Here is a 17,122-nt window from a genome sequence, read left to right as displayed (position 1 = left end):
CATCGGCAAAGAACATAATTATCTTTTGCATACATTTTCAGGTAGAGATTAAGATTGGATATTGTAATTTAATGCATTTAATCATTGCTGAAACATGCTATTTGACGTTTCTTTGCGATTGAAAAGAAAAAAAACTATCAACCTTCATCCGTGACAGTGTCATTTTCCCAGTAGACTTTCGACTGCTGGGCCACACACTGCCGTGACCAGGATTCGAACCTGGGTTACTACGGCCACAACGTAGGGTCCTAACCACTAGACGATCACGGCTATTGAAGGCGGGTGCGTGCTGTCGGTTCGTTTTGCGATTTGGTCGCAGAGATTGGTCGGCGGTGGTGGTTCGTCGTCTGCTGCTGTCGGTCTCGATGATGTGAAAGAAAATCCGCCCCAGTCACGCAAACACAACTGTGTGAATTCTCTTACATGGCCTCCCCCCACCGGATTGGCAGCGATAGCAAAACTCGTGTTTGCTGTTTTGTTTCCATTTTGCCCCTGCTTGTTATTTTCGTTCATCCCCTTATCGTGCGCCGTCGTCGTACGGGCGTAGGGCCGCCGTAGCATGACTCCGCACTGTGTTCATGCGACTGTTCCACTCTCTTTCCGCAAGCCGAGAGCGCGCGGGGTCGTATGTAGTGTTCATTTGCGATGTTTTTCGTATGCAACGCATGTCTTACGGCGCTGTCTATGACGGGCGCAGAGCTGTAACCGTGTGTAACACAGTGCCGGGACGCTGCAATAGGTAGCAAAGCGTTATAATTTTACCTACGGGAGGCGTGTGGATGCGTACTTCCATGCGTACGTGAATTGTGAGCAATAAAAATGAATTATGGAAGGCGATTAGCGCCATGCTCAAACTGATCGGCTGCTCGATTCGTGCTCAATAGCATAGGAATGGGGCCTAGCTAATGGGGTACGTGCATGTTTTGGAATGTTTTGGCAAGTACGGTGCAAAGAGTCCAAAAATGCAATGAAATTATTCATCCCTAATGTTTGCAGCTAGGAAATAATTAAGTTGTTCCTTAGCTTAATCTCAGCATACAGGGGACAAGTAAATGTGTTAAACAAGCCAAAGTTTCCTAAATGGATAAAGCAAATTTTGTGTCACTTTCTACATAAACAGACCGAAGGAACTTCCGCTCTCTTACTCCCAACGTTAAATGTTGCCAAAGTTTATCGGCCTAATACAGTGGGAACGTGTGCTGCATGCTGGCAGAGGACCATTAGAGCGCATGCCATGGACGGAGAAGTTTGCCACCACTCTCCAAGCAAGATCCGCAAGAGTCCTGGTACTATGACCCTCCATTGGACTCTAAGTGAAACGAGCTTGAAGGATTTCATAATTCGTACGTGTTCGGGAATCACAAAGCCGATAAGCAGCATGGGCTGTTTGTATTTGGAATTGTCTTGCTTTCTGCTTTTTCGGTTTTTTTCTCCTGGTGAACGTACTCCGGTGTGTGGGATGATTCTTAGCATGATTCGGTGGTCGAGTTGCAGTCCTGCCATTTTCGTGTGGCTGCTGGCGACTGTGAAAGCGACAACTGTAGCACATTTAGTTTGAGATGGGAACGAATGGACTCTTTGGTCGAATCCGGTCCTAGGTTAAGTTGAAATGGGCATTGATTTTCCATTTCATTTCGGAAACGAAAAGAAAAGTACGTTCAAAATCGATTATTTTTGCCCGTCCTTCGCTCCTTTTAATAAATTCTAAACATGCTTCAAGTAGTGGCTGCCTCAGCCACACAGGTATTGCTCTTAGCTCAGGAAATCCCATCTCCTCGTAATAAAAGCGGTTGATGAAATTAATTTCGTGGTGGTCAATATTAGCTTTGCTCAGTTACAGCAGAGGACTCAGTTGGACGGGGCTGCTTGAGCACTCTTTACTGAGGGATAATAATTTGATTAAAATATTTCCACGTGCCTTTCCCCTGGATGGAGAGCGTGTTGGTGGGCCATTGTTGAAGCTTGCTACTGGCGGCTTGAAAGTTTCTGTCACGTTCCTATGTTTGCTTGCCGTTACTTGTACAGCCTACAATGTCTCTGTACTGGCGTGTTTGATGCTATTTCAGTGCTTGATGGTGTTTAAATGGATACTATATAGTTGAATATATTCTATTTTATTCGCAAATTATACCTAGTTTTTCTCTTTTCTCATGCGTTTATCTAATATCTAGAATTCAGCACAAGATAGATAATCCTTTTATTTTCACCATGTTGTTGGTCTAATCTTTTCAATACACACAATCCCTCCCACTTGCTGGCAGAATAGATCAGCACAGAACACATTTACCCGTACATACAACAGATTAGATATCTACCGGGTGGTGTTGAAATACAATCAGCCAACGCTTAAGCTCTCCGTTGGCAATCATTTCTTGAAAGCTCTGAACTGAGCCAGCGCATCCTTTTCAATCGCCAGTGAACTCGTACCGAGCGTTAAGAAAAACAAATCCCATTCCTTCTGGCTGGAAGGAGCCACACTCGGTGTCCGTTCCCACGGCGCGATCGAACAGTGATGGATGCGTTTGACAGTGTGAGGCAGCTAGTGAACAAAACACAACGCGAGTACCCACAAATGCAGCTGGAAAGAACAGAAAGGAGCAGACAATAAACCCATCGCTTTCGTAGCAGCAACGATGGATTATACTAGAAGATAAATGTAGAAAATTGTGATAGCGCGAACACAGTTATTTTATGCTTCTGTTGACCAAACTGCCGAAGGACCAAAAGTTGTTGTCCTACCGGCAAAGGCGCGTGGGCCGGTTTCGGCGTTCCTCCGATGCCTTATAAAGCCGGGTGCCAGTGTCATTTATATTCTGCCAGTGGTTTCGGAAACATTGCCCCAGTTGAGTGATTTTTGCCAGCTTTTTGCCGGTTTGCTCGGGCCATGTACACGTCATCCATCCATCTTTTTTGGGACGGTGTACGACAAAAGGCACGCCGAATATCATCTTGATGGCAAGGATGGGTGCCGTGTTGCTGGTGTGTGGCGATAATAACATTTGGGTTGTTTATCATTTTTACGACAGCTGACGTGCTTGTTACTGATTTCGGTATGGTTTTATGCGTGCGTTTTAAGTAGTTGTGGTTAGTTGGTCGATAGCAATAAGCCGATGAAGGTAACATCTTGGTTTGTCGATGTGTAACGTTCTTTAGCTTCTTTTTTGCGATTAAAAAAGGACATTCCTAGAAGTTTTTGTTATCATGAAACAACAATTTTTATATGATGTTTTATATCGTGTATTCATCAGTTTCCGTGGTGTAGTGGTTATCACATCCGCCTAACACGCGGAAGGCCCCCGGTTCGATCCCGGGCGGATACAGGGTAGCTTTTTTGTTTTTATCAGGACCCTTAAACCTCCAAATTAGTTTTGTTGATCTAAGTACAACTACGTTTGAGAAATGAAGTTTGAATAGCACGAAAACACGAAAACAATTGATCCAATAAGAGAAATAAAGCAAGATCTGTTTTATTTTTGTATTCTCCTTTCACTCGTTTCGTTGCTTGGAGGGAGTGAACTCTGATGCTGTGGTCAATCGCACGCTTTTTATGGCCACCGTTCGCTGTACTTTCACTGGCGGTGGGAGTGATCGCATCGGTTCCAATCTCAACCCAGTTTCCGCATGGTGTCTTGCTCCACAAAAAGACTCGGAATCGAAGGTACCTCAACTCCACATCTAAAGCCGTGATCGTCTAGTGGTTAGGACCCTACGTTGTGGCCGTAGTAACCCAGGTTCGAATCCTGGTCACGGCAGTGTTGCCAGCAAGTCGAAAGTCTGCTGGGAAAATGACACTGTCACGGAAGATGTGATTCTTTTTTTTTTTTTTCATGCAACATTAAGAAATTTCGTTTGGTGTTTCCATACAGTAACCCCAGGTATATTTTTTACAATTAAACCTTTGTTACAGAGCGAAATTAAATGTTAAGGTTTCATTTTTGTCTTAATTCTATTTCATTATAGATTCTTTTTCGAACAACTGAATATTAATCCAAGTAATACATTCAGAATATATGAAATTCAAGCTTGTGATAACACCTGTTGTGTTTTTCGTCAATTGTAAAGCACTGGAAGATCGCAACAAACTAGATGCACCGAAGGCAAAGTTACGCCAATGCATCCAGCAATCGATTGCTTATTGTAAATGACTCTGTGCTTTCCTTCAACTCACCTTCGTTTCGTTTCAATTTTGCTTTCGTTTTCGTCCAAGAGTAGCTTAAATTGGGGTTTCTTGAAACCACCGTCAGAGAAGCATCTTAAGCCGTGATCGTCTAGTGGTTAGGACCCTACGTTGTGGCCGTAGTAACCCAGGTTCGAATCCTGGTCACGGCAGTGTTGCCAGCAGTCGAAAGTCTACTGGAAAAAATTACACTGTCACGGAAGATGCGTTTTTTTTACATGCTGACGAAGTGAAACTCTGTTTCATGCTTGTGAGGTTTTATTACAGGAACAATTTTATCACAGAACGACAGTAAATATTGTTACATAAATTATGTTGCATTATGTTCATATTATAAGTCGAACAACTGAGTATTAATCCCAGTAATGCATCCAGAAGATATGGAATTGGGCCATATGATAACCTGTGCTAATCTGTATCGTTATTCGTTATTTTGTAAAGCACTGGATGATCTTAACAACGCAAGATCACATCAAAGTTATGCCTGTGCATCTAACAATTGAATGCTTACTGTAAATGACACTGAACATGGTGAATGCATTTTAATTAGCTCCGGTTTTTTGCAAGCTCTGCTTTCTGTTTCGTCTTTGATCGAATTTCGTTCGGGTTTTTCTTTCGCGTTGATTTCAATTTTGCTTTCGTTTGCTTTGAAGAGTAGCTTAAATTGAAGTTTCTTGAGACCACTGACAGAGAAGCATCTGAAGCCGTGATCGTCTAGTGGTTAGGACCCTACGTTGTGGCCGTAGTAACCCAGGTTCGAATCCTGGTCACGGCAGTGTTGCCAGCAGTCGAAAGTCTACTGGAAAAGGGACACTGTCACGGAGGATGCATATTTTTTTTAAACTGAAAACAATTCTAAATTATTGGTATATGTATTGCATATGTGTATAATTTTTTTTTTCTAGGAAGAATAATGTTTACAGTCTTAACAACTGATCTAAACCAGTTCAACAATGTATGAATGGGATTGTTCATTATGGTTGCAATATGTTAGCATATGGTTTACGATAGTGCATGTACGCAACAATCGAATGGTTTCTGAAATCGACACTGTACCGAAATATGCATTTTCAACCGACGTCTACACTTTTAATGTTTAATCGGGTTTCTTTTCAATTCTTCTTTGATTTCGATTTTGCTTACTCGTTTGAAAGTTGGGCTTGCATGAAAGCCATTTACGTTTGCCTGAGCAACTTAAATTGAGGTTCGTTGAGACACTTTCCAACCAAGCATCTGAAGCCGTGATCGTCTAGTGGTTAGGACCCTACGTTGTGGCCGTAGTAACCCAGGTTCGAATCCTGGTCACGGCAGTGTTGCCAGCAGTCTCGTAAGTTTGCTGGAAAAAATACACTGTCACGGAGGATGCATGATTTTTTGTGTCTGGTTTGATAATTCCACTTTTGAAATTAAAAAAAGGCCGTTTATGAAATGTTAATTTATTCTTTAGTAAGCCTATTATAAGCATTCTATAAGTTATAGCAGTGGTCTTCTACCTATGGTTGAAAAGCTTATTACAATACATATCGTGCATTTTTTCGACAGTGAAGGTTAAATTTTCAAATGGCATTTCTAAAATAAATTTTAAACACACGTTTTGATTAAAAAGCTATGATCTAAGTGTAAAAAACTACATTCCATCAACATATGTGGGCTGCGTCAAATGCATTTTCGAAGCCTAGTGGTCCATGATCCCAAAAAGGTTGGAGAGCAATGAGTTATAGAATGAATTAGTTAATTCCACAAGTCTTCAAGGCGATACAAATCTGGAGGTAGATTATGCCTGTATAAAATTGTATATATGATGCTAGTATTCATAACCTAAAATGTCCGCAATAAATATAAACAAAAACATCCATTGTTTCCGCCCGGGATCGAACCGGGGGCCTTCCGCGTGTTAGGCGGATGTGATAACCACTACACCACGGAAACCGATCGATTTCTCAAATCCAATAGTTTATGATGAAAACATTTCACCGCTGTTGTTCACCTGTGCCCGAATGTGGGTCAAAACCTTCCTAATCCACAGCGCAGCAGTCCGAAGCTAAGGGCCCGAGGCACCGTCCTACAGAGGTTGACCGCCCTTAGCCAGCCGATTTAGGAAAGGTGGGTGTCTATGAACGGTTCGCCCGAAAGCGCTCGAAATGGTTCAGTGAGTGTCCTTTCCACCACGAAACAAAGCTCCCCTCATTAATCACAACAAGGAGTCGTTGGTTTGGTTTTGGTCGAACGCACCGGCGTGTGTGTGTGTTTCTGTCGGGTGCAGATTGGGTAATTATGATAAATATTTAATATCCCTTTTCTAGCTACACGCCCCGGCTACCCCGGGCAGGTATAATAGCTCCGAGGTCAAGAAAATGGCTTTCATTAAGCGTTACCGAGCAGCGTAGGGACATTATCTCGACAAACACACGTGGGATTCAGGTGAAAAACTTGGAATATTTGGCCATGTGTGGGAATGGTTCGCTCGAATGAGTTTTTGATAAAGTATAATTATCACACAGCAAGAATAGGTAATGTTTATGTTGCGGTGCTGGTTAATGAGGACGGATGATTATGCTTAAAGATATTCGAGTTTATTACGCTTCAATTTCATTATGAAGCCAGCTTCAATCGTGATCTAGCTTTAAGATATAATGCGCGTGATATAAATGTTAGGCACTTATCGTATATTTGCTGAATTATCTCACCTATAAATCTTTGAAGCGTGAATAACAACATCAAAAAACTTCCAGTGTAGTTTCTACTACCTAGCTAGCGAAGCATAAGCGGTGGTATTGGGCCAATCTAAATATCCTTTGTTTATCGGCACGATGGAGTGTCTTCGGAAATCACTTCAGTTACTGCATCGCTCGCTACTGCGACAAACCGAGAAATGTTCCAATGCACACTTTAGTACACCTTCTACCCACGGGCAGAATGGCTGCAGATGGGCGGAAATGAGTTTGGTATTCCTTGGTGTACTCTAACTTTACCACAATTTACCACAGCTGGTGCTGCTGCTGCTGGGTACTCGTGATTCGATCCGGTACGAAGGACCAGCAGCCAGCTAACAAACGCGTCTACAGCGCGAAAGCGATGGAATCCCGCAAACTTCCCGTACGGTGAAGTGGAGCTGTCCAGATTTAATGCGATGAAGACCGATAGGAAGGAAGATAAACGGCTCTCCCAGGTATTTAGACATGTAGCAGCACTTGAAGCGCGAAATGTGAGACTTATTAAATGTTGGGCGGAAGTTTGATGCGCTCCGATCCAAGAACTCTCGGGCAGCTGGGAGGGAAATTTGGTATGAAAATATTTAAATTTTAACCATTTCATGCACACCCGTTTACCTTCCACTCTCTACCACGTCATGTTTATTCATGCTTTGCTACGATGTTGGCTTTCTTCCCGTTCCAGGAGACAGCGCTGATTGTATGCGCCAGTCGCCGGTACTCCACCACCGCCACAGTAGCCGCCAGTGGCGGATGCAGCAATCGAGGCCCCAGCAGAAGCACCCGAAAACCCAGCATCATCATCGAAGGTGGTGTCGTCTGCCGCGCATACAGCAGCACTTCCAGCAACAGTGGTGGTGCCGTGAGCAGAAGACATATTAGCAGCAGTAGCACCAGTAGTAGCAGCAGTGCATCCAGCACCAACACCAGCAACGCTCCCGAAGGTAGGCAATACTTGGGAAACGTCGCTTTGCATTGCAGCCCTTCAGGCGCTAAGAGGGGATTTCACGTGCGTCGAGCAGATCTGCTCGAACGAGGTGTCGGCTTGCAGGGAAAATGACTTTATTTCATTATAGCGGTTGTACTGCTGTCACGTATGATTCGCGGGCATGTTAATTTGGCTAACTTTTGGTGTAGCGTAGAATTGTTTTGCCCAAACAAAACAAAAAATGGCACGAGTGATTATTATGATCAGTAGCAAACTATTTACAGAATTAAATTGTGGGACTTAAACCCTAAGGTGCATTTAGCAATCGAGAAGAAATGAACGTTAAATGTAGAGATTTGATATCTCATATTTTTTTTTATTTACCCTTCACTTACATTCAATCGCGACGCATTTGTTATAAATATTCTAACAAAAAAAAACACATTTTTGTTCATAAAAAAATGTAAGCAAAAAGTTTTTCAAAATGTACCTTAGAGTGATAACGAAATTGGAATTAAAGACTTTTGGTATTTTCCTTTAAAAGTTCTTAATGGATCAATTTCTCAACTATTGAAACAAAATAAAATAAAACTAGACATCTCGCAAGAAGTTGGTTGAACCATAAACGTTTTTTTATTTTTCCAGATTACTTTCGTTTAATAACATGCAACTAAGTAGTTTTCGCTACAAATCTACACTTTAAGAAAGGGCGGTAGGGAGGGGGTTTTCTATTCGGAATATACGTCTAGCCTGCAGTCTGTGGCTTTCTTTTGCTTCAAATACACAATCAATCGTCGTTTCTCGGCTTCTTCGTTTAATGGGGTTGTAAAAATGGTGCCTTCGCACACAGAGCTCTAGCCGGGCGGCTCGGTGCTATATTGCATATTGCAAATAAATTACAGCACAACACATGCCACATGTTCTTGGAATGATGTGAAACCAGATTTTGCACAGACACACCTATAATATGTAACAGACGGACGAGAGTTTGTAAAATATAGTATGTACATGTAAGGATTGTAAGGCAGATTAAAATAGAGCGTACGAAACGATACGATGATGCCCCTTTTATGCGGTATGACGATTAAAACGCGTTAAAGGCTATCACGCAGACACAGCAGGGGGAGGAAGAATCCCCATAATAAATACAGTTAAAAGTGTGCGTGTTTTTGGCCATAAAACAAACAGCAAGTCACAAAGACGGTAGCGAGGGTTTTCTTGGGTTCGTCGTCTCCCCCTCGGTAGATACACATATAGAGAAGATTTTGGAAGTGTGTTAAAGGGACTAAGCGTAGTGACTACATGGCCAAAAATCAAGTGTGTGCATCTGGCGTGGATTTCTCGTACATCTTCGGTGTGTTCCGTTTTTACTCTCGCGGTACACGCGCTCCCTTTTTTGATGAAATCATTCGCTCACTTGCTGTTGAGACTGTCGTAGTGCTCCGGCGGTGCGTTCGGATCGAGCACCTCGAACTCCTCGAACTCCATGTCGTCGTACTTGCGCTTCTCGATCAGCTTCCGGTCGTTGGCGAAGTACTGGCGCTCGTCGAACCGCCCGATGCTGCTCCAGTTCACCAGCTTCGGCGATGTCAGCTCGTCCAGCTTGCGCTGCTCGGCAATGGCGCTCGGTCGCAGGTTCTCACTTTGGTCTACCACCGTCTGCTGCTGCTGCGTTCCATTCGTCGTGTGATGATGCTGCTGCGACTCCTCATGTCCGTTCGTCGTCTGCTCAGTAACCCCCACCGACGCTCCATTGGTGAAGTTAAATGTAACCGTCTTCGTAACGGAAGCCGCACTGGACGGTGCACTGTCCTGCGGGGACTGATCATTGGACTCTGCACCGTGCACCGATACCTGCGAGGAGGACTTCTTGACGGCGGAAGGTGGCCGCAGCACCGTACCGTTTCCATTCAACCCAACCAGCTGCCGCATGGTGGCAGCAAACGCAAGATCCACATTCCTGTTCCGGCAAACCTTCGGTGGACGCTCCATCGAGGTAGCGCCAGACATTACCGCAGGTGCTGTGGGTGGTGGTGGTACTGCTGCTGCTGCTGCTGCTGCTGCTACTTCAATGGAGGGTAATGTTTTTGCTGGACCTCCTCGCAGGAGTGGCGGTATCACGAGCGGACCCGGTATCGGTGGCGGTTGCGGAATCGATGCGACTGGCTGCACCACGTTGATGTGATTGTTAACGGTGACGCCGGGTTCCGCTGGTGGCGCCGGTACCGGTGACTTTCGCTCACTGACCACTGCACCGACGGCCGCAATCGTCGCCGTCCCGTCAACCGTCGTCTGGCTGTTGATTGTGATGGCCGGCTCGGCCGGTTCGTACTTTTCGATGCACCGCGACTCGATGATGCGCGGTTTGTTGGCGGTGGTGCGTCCGGTGATGAGCGTGGCGCCGTTGCCACTCTCCAACCGGCTGACCATGTCGCGTACGCTCTCTTCCGGCTCCTCGATCGTTGCCTCGACCGTGCCGCGGGTGGAGCTTTCCTCCGGGAGGATGTGGCGGCCGCGCATGCGCCCGTTCGGGCGCAGCAGATCTGGCGGCGTCTTGCCGGTGCCGGCCAGCTCCAGCCGGCTGCTGCAGCTGTTCGATTTGACCAGCTTGAACTTAACACCTGCAAATTGAGGAGGAAAAACAAGCATACAAAAAAGGGTTACTAGAGGACATAGTGGGTTCTGAAATGTAGCTGGAGCACATCAGCACATCAGTTAGGTTTGTTAGATACAAATACACATAGATCCTTTCGTTTCCAGATGTTGCTGGAACGTGAATTGTTGGGAGTTTCTACGTGTCTACGTGATCTACAAATTACACACAACTAAAGCTTCCCGATCTACAACACATCAGAGAAGTCTCTTCTTGTTAATCCGGCTAGAGACATTTAAGACACAAATACAAATCACATATCTACAAACAAAACATAAGTACGGAACAATTCTAAATCTACTGGATGGTTCATGACCAACTACATGCAACAAACACACACACAGAGACACAGTCAAGAGCACAGTCTCTACACACAGGCGTTACCTAATCCACCTTCCCGCTCGCCAGACAGCGGCCTCCGTAGGCTGCCGGAGCAGCCGTGCGCATGGTCATGCTCGTCCTGCTCATCTTCCTCCTCTTCCTCTTCTTCGTCCACCTCCGCCACTCGCTCATCATCGGCGATGGAGTGACGATGGCAGCCGTGCGGCTGACAGACACCACACTGCCGATCCTGCCCCCGTATCTCGCGCATTATCGCCCGCGTCATCGTGCTGATCGCTTCGGTGCGCTTGTCCAGCACGCGGCCACCGTAGTAGGTGACGGTCGAGCCGCACTCCCGTATCTTCTCCAGCACGTCCTGGCTGACGTAGTGCGATTCCAGCTCGCCGGCCAGCTGCGACTCGATGCTGGTCGCCGCCGCCGCATCCTCACCCGGTTCGCCGCAGTCACACGGGGAGCTAAGGTCACCGCTGGACGATACACCGCTCGACAGGCTGGCCGAGTCCCATTTGCGGATGCCTACGAACGAATTGTGTGTGTGTGTGTGGGAGGCGAGGAGTGGGGAGAGGTGGTGCGTACGTACAGAGAAGAGGGGGAGGGGTGGAGAGTTTTGGAGGTAGAAGTAAGGATAATTGGGATATGTTTTTGGTGTGGGAAGATCACGAATAATAGAGAAGATACCAAAAGAAGGGATATAGATTGAAATGGGGTTTGTTTTTTTGGGGGGAATTCAGGACCACAGGTGAGGGTGGAGAGAACGTGAAGAAAAAGAAGAGAGAAGATACGTGATACGTTAGATGTATGATGCAGAAGAGGGGTTTGGGGGATTTGAGGGGAAAGATTGAGGGGACAAGTGGCCAAGGAGCTCCAACTGATCGTCTTCGTTTATGTGCGAGCAGATCTGCAGGCATAAAGGCAAAGATCTCCATTCCTTTTTATCTCCCCCTGGTTTACTTGAGCGGCGGACACGTTTTGTAAGGTTATTTTTTTTTAAACTTGCAGCTCAAATTGTGTATATTACAACGAAAGACATGCGAGTAGTGTTGGGTAAAGATGGCTTATATCCAGAGACGACTCTGATCCGAGCCGTCTGAAGGAATCGTCTGAAGCTGTCCGAAATTGCCGGAAGTCATTGGAGTTGGAGTCATCTGGAGTCGGAGTCATCCAGATTCGTTCGGAGTCATCCGGAGTCATACCGAGTCAACTGGAGTCATCCGGAGTCATCCAGAGTCATCTAGAGTCGTCCGAAGTCGTCCAGAGTCGTCCGGAGTCGTCTGTAGTTGTAATCGAAGTCGACTGGAGGTGGCGGTTGCAATGTTTTTATGATCGGGGTTAATCATTTTGGACGACTCCCGACAACTCCAAACAACTCTGGGCGGAACTAATGATTCCGATCTTGCCGATGTCGGAAACGGATAAACTATAGCCGGAGTCGGATCAGAGTCGTGGTTGCGCTCCAGAGAGCACAGCAATACATACGAGACCAGCATGCACATTGGTATAGACTTAGATAGATTTGTCAAACAAGAATAAACGACACATACCTGCCGTGCCGTTCGCCTTCGCCTCCTCGTACGCCTGCTTGGCGGCGGTGCCAAGCCGCAACGTGCCCTCGAACAGTTTGCGCACATTGCGCACCGTGTCCGGGCTCGGCAGCTCCTCGTCCAGCAGCTCCTTGTTCACCCGGATCGGATGGTAGAAGAAGTGTTTCTTGATGCCGGACGCCGCCGCCCCGTTTGTCGGCACGTTCGGGCGACGGCCGCTCCCCCCACCAGCGCCCGGTACGCCCAGCGCCCCGTTCGTGATCCGGCAGACGGCCGCCGGCGCGTGCGGCGGCTTTTCGGAGATCTTCTCGATCTTCGTCCGGACCGGCTCGATGATTACAACGTTGTTGTGAGCGAGCAGCTCCTGGAAGCTGTAATCCTGTAGGTACTGCATTAAACCATCGAACTGAGCCGCTTTCCGATGGTTTACCAGCAAGTTTTTTTGAAACATCTCCGACTTCATCACCTTGTACCGCACGTGGTCAAAGTCGAGCTCGCGGGCGTTCTTCGGCTTCACCAGTGCCGCCTGCTTGTGCCCGTCCAGTTCGATGATCTCGACCGTCGGGCTGAAGCTCTGGTAGCGTAGATCAGACCCGTCCTCGTGCTGCTCTTCGTCCTCGAGCTGGTAGGTGGAGTACTTGTTGCGGCCACCACCGGTCGTGGCGGCGGACGGGCGCACGTGCTGCCCGCCCCCGCTCGAGACCGTCCTGGTGGAGCCGGTGTTGGTGGACCGGTTCGAGCCGTCCGATGCTTCCGATGTCGCCGAGCCGATGCTGGACTTCCGCCCGGCGTTACCGTTTTTTGACAGCGACTGCTGATGATAGGCCGCTAGCTGGTTGGTTGGTGCACCCGGCGGAGCAGCGACCGCAGACGCGGCTGCGCTGCTCGTCAGCAGCTCGTTTTTTGCATTCTGCAGTGCCTCCCCGGTGCGGATTGCATCACTATCCGTCGTTAGTTGTTCCACCTCGTCCAGCATCTTCGACCAGTAGCTGCGCACCGAGTCCACCTTGTGCAGGAACTCGCGCTGCGTTTGCTGCCCGTTTTTGGACGTTTTGCGCAGCGTGTCGGCACCGTTGGTGGCCGGCGGCTGCTTCGAGTCGACGATCTGTATCACTTGCGGGCGGGGCATCTTAAGCTTGTGCTTGTCTTGCTGACACTGCTGGCTACTTTCCACGATCAGCGAGTCGAACGATTTCGTCTTCACCTCGTTCGTTTTGATGCAGTTGTTGAACGTCTTCGTCACGATGATGGGCGTCGAGGTGAAGATGTTCTCGGTGCTGTTGAAGCGCCTCACACCCTTGAAAAGGGGCCGATCGTTAACGCGGTGTTTGATCTCGCGGCGAGCCTGCTCCTTGAACGGGTTTGTGTCTTTGAAGAGACTTGAATGGTCAACCTTTGGACTGCCCTGCTTCTCTTCTGCCGGTGGAAGATCTGTTTCGGGCTCGTTGTTCGATGTCTTTGCGTTGGCGATCGGTATCCCTACTGACGTTGCTACCTCCTGCGGCAACTCTGGGTCTTTTGGCGGTTTCTTGGGAACGGGTGGGGCAACCTGCTCTTGAACACCGTTTTTGGGTGCCGTCGGTGGCGCCTGCTCACGTCCTAGCTCCTTTTCACGCTGTACTGCCTTGGCGGCTACTTCATCCACGATTACCTTCCGTCCGCCGAGCTTTACGGTGGGCGCTAGGGCCAGCGGTACCTTCGGCTGGATCGTCTGAGTCTGCTGAACCGGCTTTAACTTGGTGCGCACTTCCCGCAGCGCGTCTGGTTCCGGCTTTTGGCGCTCCTTGCTCTCGAAGTTGATCTTCGTGGTCGTCTGCTTGCCAACGGTGCTCGCAAACGTCGAGTAGATGACGGATGAAGACGATGCTGGCTTCTTATCTGCCGGCGTGACAACGATTGCCGGTGTCGTCAGCTCCAAACTTTCCTGCGGTGCAACGATCGTGATGTCACTCTCCTGATCGCTATTTCCCGCTACGACCGAATTTTCGTAATCAAGCTCAACGCCCAACTCCTGCAAGTATACCTTGCCCTGCACCTCTTTGGTCGGCGTTTCAACCACCTCAATCGATGGTGCACCCTTGTCCGACTCCTCGAGTGATGTGTCCTCGTCGGACGGTGGGCGCGTCAGGTTCAGATTCGCTTTGTTCAGGCGCGGCAACGAGTCAAACTCGCGCTTGCGGCTAGCTGCGTCCCCGTCGTGTTCACTGTCGGCAATTCGTCTCAGCTTCGCATCGATCCGCTCGGAGTTGCGCAGTATCTTGCAGACGTCCGCATCGGGCAGCGAGTTGTACTGGTAGTCACTGTCTACCGGTGGCAGAGCCGCCGCTCGGTCCTTTCTACCGCCCGGCGAAGGTGGATCGCTTCCACCGCCAAACTCCTGCCGCAGCTTCAAGTTAGAGATGATCGACAGCCTCTCGATCGTACTACGCCCGGTGTTGTGCTTGGTGTAGCGACGCAAAGAATCGTTCGGATGGAGCTTCTTCGGCTCCACACCCACAATTTTAGGCTTCGGCTTCGTTACCTGCCCGTACAGGGTGTCGATCGTACTCTCAGTACTTTCGAGATCGTCAACCTCGTGGAACAGCTCCTCGTACTCCTCAAACTGTGCCTCAATCAGGGCCGCCTCCTTGCCACGGCGTCGGCGTCTGTCTTCGCTCGGTGTTGCCGGCTGCTGCTGCTGCTGCTCGTCCAGCAGCTCCTTCTCGTCACTCTCCGACGACAGATAGATTGAATCGTACGAGATGACGCTCGAGCTCTTGTGTGACACCTGACTGTCCTTGATTTCGATGATCGTAATGCCACTTTCGTCCTCGTCGCGCGGCCCAAACTTGCCCGAGCGCTTGCGCACCGTGTCAAGCGTTGCACCGGATTTGCCACGCACCGGCTCCTCGCGCAGTGATAGATCGTCCAGCAGCTTCAGGTCGGCGTCAACGCCCGTGTCAGACTTGCTGCCACCCGAGACGCCCGAGTACTGGCTGTGCACCTCTACCTTCGACACAAACTTGGTCGAATCGCTGCGGATCGAGTTGCGCCGGCTGCCGTCGAAGCTGTTCTGCTGATGCAGCGAGTGCTTGAAGATGGAGGAATCGATCGAGTCGAGATCGCTCTTGTCCGTGTGCCACGGGAAGGGTTGCTGCTGTCCCGGGCCACCGTTTGCCGTTTGCGTGGAGGTGGAGAATCGACGCGCTAGCGTGTACCCGTTCGCGTCACTGTCCGGCGCCTCCGGTACGTCTCCGTTGTCGTCGTAGATGTAGCTAAAACTGAAGAGAGAGAGTGTGTGTGTGTTGCAATCAGTGGCATGTTTGAAGCGCCGGGAAATGCGCTTTCGCAGAATTGCAGAATGCTTACCGTTCCTTGAAAAAATTCCTATCGATCAGCTTCGCTCTCGGAATTAGCTGCGATCGCCTAGCACCGCCGCGCCCGGGAAGATGTAGATCGTGGTACGACTCCTCGCGTATGACGGCGAGGCTGCGGGTACGGCGCAAACTGCAAGCCTCCCCAGTGTCGGGGTTGTAGAACTGCTGCTGCTGCTGGGCGGCCTGTTGCTGCTGCGAACCGTGATGATGGTGATGATGATGATGGTGGCTGTGGCCGCCGTGTTCGGACGACTTATCGTACGCGATCACCTCCTGGCTGCGGTGGTGCCGCTTCTTCGACTTGCTGCCACCACCACCGGCCGGCGATCCGGCGGCTATTGCTGCTGCTGCCGATGATGATGAAGCCGCTGCCGCCGCCGCCGCCGCTGTTGCACCAGCCGATGAGCTGAGGCCACTGTTGCCACTGCTGGCCCCGTTTGCCCGTGCCGCCTTCGGGTTGACGCCGTACAGATCTTCGTACTCCTCCCGGCGGCTGTCTATGCGCGAATATAGATCGTACAGTCCTGAGTCATAGTCGCGGTAGCGAAACTGACCAGCACCCAAGCCACCGCCAGTGATGCCCCCGCCGATGCCGCCGGCGATACCGCGGTAGCTCGTCGGTAGATCTATATTCGACAGGGACTTCTGACGCCACCCGGATCCTCGGCCCGGCCCTCCGAACGAGTTGGACGAGTCACGGATGCGCACGCGGTCCACGTAGTTCGATGCTGAGTCGGAATTTCTGTAGAGGAAGGGGGAGAAAAGGATGACTTGTTAGTTGACTTTTTCTGGACAGAGTCTACAGGACTGACAGCCTGGTTGGAGAATAAACATTACAAGCTTCTAGTGCAGTAGATATTTGTAAATTATCGTCATTGTTGTAAAAAATCGTAGAAGGATATTTGGACATACTTGGTCATTAACAACTTGTAGAAGAAATCATAGAAATATTTACAGACATACTTGATCATTAAGAACTTATTGAAGTCATTGAAGGATATTCATACACACGTGATGGGAGTTGAATATGTTCACAGAATCCCAATTAAAGATTCAAAGATGCTCAGAGGTTTATCTCAATTAATGGGAAAGTGCATAGAATTTCAATGCTCTTAAATTTCAATAATTGGAGCCATCAGCATGTTTTGATCTCTATTCTACGTAGAATAACTTAATCCGTAATTGGTACAAATAGCTCTCCAGCTTTGTCATTTTGTTTGACAGACAGCACAGCACACAAAAGCCACATGATGAATCATCCACTTCAGCGCCTAACATCTCGTCAAGCTCGTTATAGCACCGCCTTGTGCCGGACATGCAAATTACCTTCGCCCGCCACATTTGATAGCTGTATTCAGGCTTTTGACTGCCTCCCGAAAATAAGCCACCCAATGACCTTCCACCGTAGCTGAGT

At 48.6% G+C, this 17,122-nt stretch overlaps 2 protein-coding genes and 7 non-coding genes across 11 annotated transcripts in view; 6 read left to right on the top strand and 3 right to left on the bottom strand.

The window, feature by feature from the left end:
* LOC121591671 overlaps nucleotides 1-7,963 on the top strand; it is a 40,615-nt gene extending 32,652 nt beyond the window's left edge. For all 3 annotated transcript variants that reach the window (XM_041912414.1, XM_041912416.1, XM_041912415.1), the window contains exon 3: nucleotides 7,574-7,963. In XM_041912414.1, the coding sequence (XP_041768348.1) occupies nucleotides 7,574-7,948 (375 nt within the window). In that variant the 3' untranslated portion in view covers nucleotides 7,949-7,963. The remainder of the gene's footprint in view (nucleotides 1-7,573) is intronic.
* Nucleotides 199-270, bottom strand: Trnah-gug. Its single transcript has one exon. It is a non-coding gene; the product is annotated as a tRNA-His (tRNA).
* Nucleotides 3,248-3,320, top strand: Trnav-aac. The gene has a single exon. It is a non-coding gene; the product is annotated as a tRNA-Val (tRNA).
* On the top strand, nucleotides 3,681-3,752 carry Trnah-gug. The gene has a single exon. It is a non-coding gene; the product is annotated as a tRNA-His (tRNA).
* On the top strand, nucleotides 4,258-4,329 carry Trnah-gug. The gene has a single exon. It is a non-coding gene; the product is annotated as a tRNA-His (tRNA).
* On the top strand, nucleotides 4,881-4,952 carry Trnah-gug. The gene has a single exon. It is a non-coding gene; the product is annotated as a tRNA-His (tRNA).
* Trnah-gug lies at nucleotides 5,416-5,487 on the top strand. Its single transcript has one exon. It is a non-coding gene; the product is annotated as a tRNA-His (tRNA).
* On the bottom strand, nucleotides 6,034-6,106 carry Trnav-aac. The gene has a single exon. It is a non-coding gene; the product is annotated as a tRNA-Val (tRNA).
* Nucleotides 7,964-8,426: 463 nt separating the features above from the next.
* LOC121592335 (protein javelin) lies at nucleotides 8,427-16,679 on the bottom strand. Its single transcript, XM_041913735.1, has 5 exons — nucleotides 16,621-16,679; nucleotides 15,701-16,450; nucleotides 12,353-15,612; nucleotides 10,854-11,327; nucleotides 8,427-10,437 (listed from the first exon to the last, which is right to left on the bottom strand). Exons 1-5 carry the CDS (start codon nucleotides 16,677-16,679, stop codon nucleotides 9,230-9,232), a joined length of 5,751 nt encoding a protein of 1,916 aa, XP_041769669.1. The 3' UTR covers nucleotides 8,427-9,229.
* Nucleotides 16,680-17,122: the final 443 nt, after the last annotated feature.

The sequence above is a fragment of the Anopheles merus genome, chromosome 2L, assembly GCF_017562075.2.
Source record: "Anopheles merus strain MAF chromosome 2L, AmerM5.1, whole genome shotgun sequence".
NCBI classification, from domain to species: Eukaryota; Metazoa; Arthropoda; class Insecta; order Diptera; family Culicidae; genus Anopheles; species Anopheles merus.
This window is presented reverse-complemented; position numbering and strand designations above follow the sequence as displayed.

Excerpts from the sequence above, each read along its gene's own strand:
- LOC121592335 (XM_041913735.1), bottom strand. The coding sequence starts at position 16,679 with ATGATCAAGTATGTCTGTAAATATTTCTATGATTTCTTCTACAAGTTG. Across the intron at positions 15,613-15,700 it reads AGGAATTTTTTCAAGGAACG|TTTTAGCTACATCTACGACG; the intron begins GTAAGCATTCTG and ends CTCTCTCTTCAG. Across the intron at positions 10,438-10,853 it reads CGAGCGGGAAGGTGGATTAG|GTGTTAAGTTCAAGCTGGTC; the intron begins GTAACGCCTGTG and ends CTCAATTTGCAG.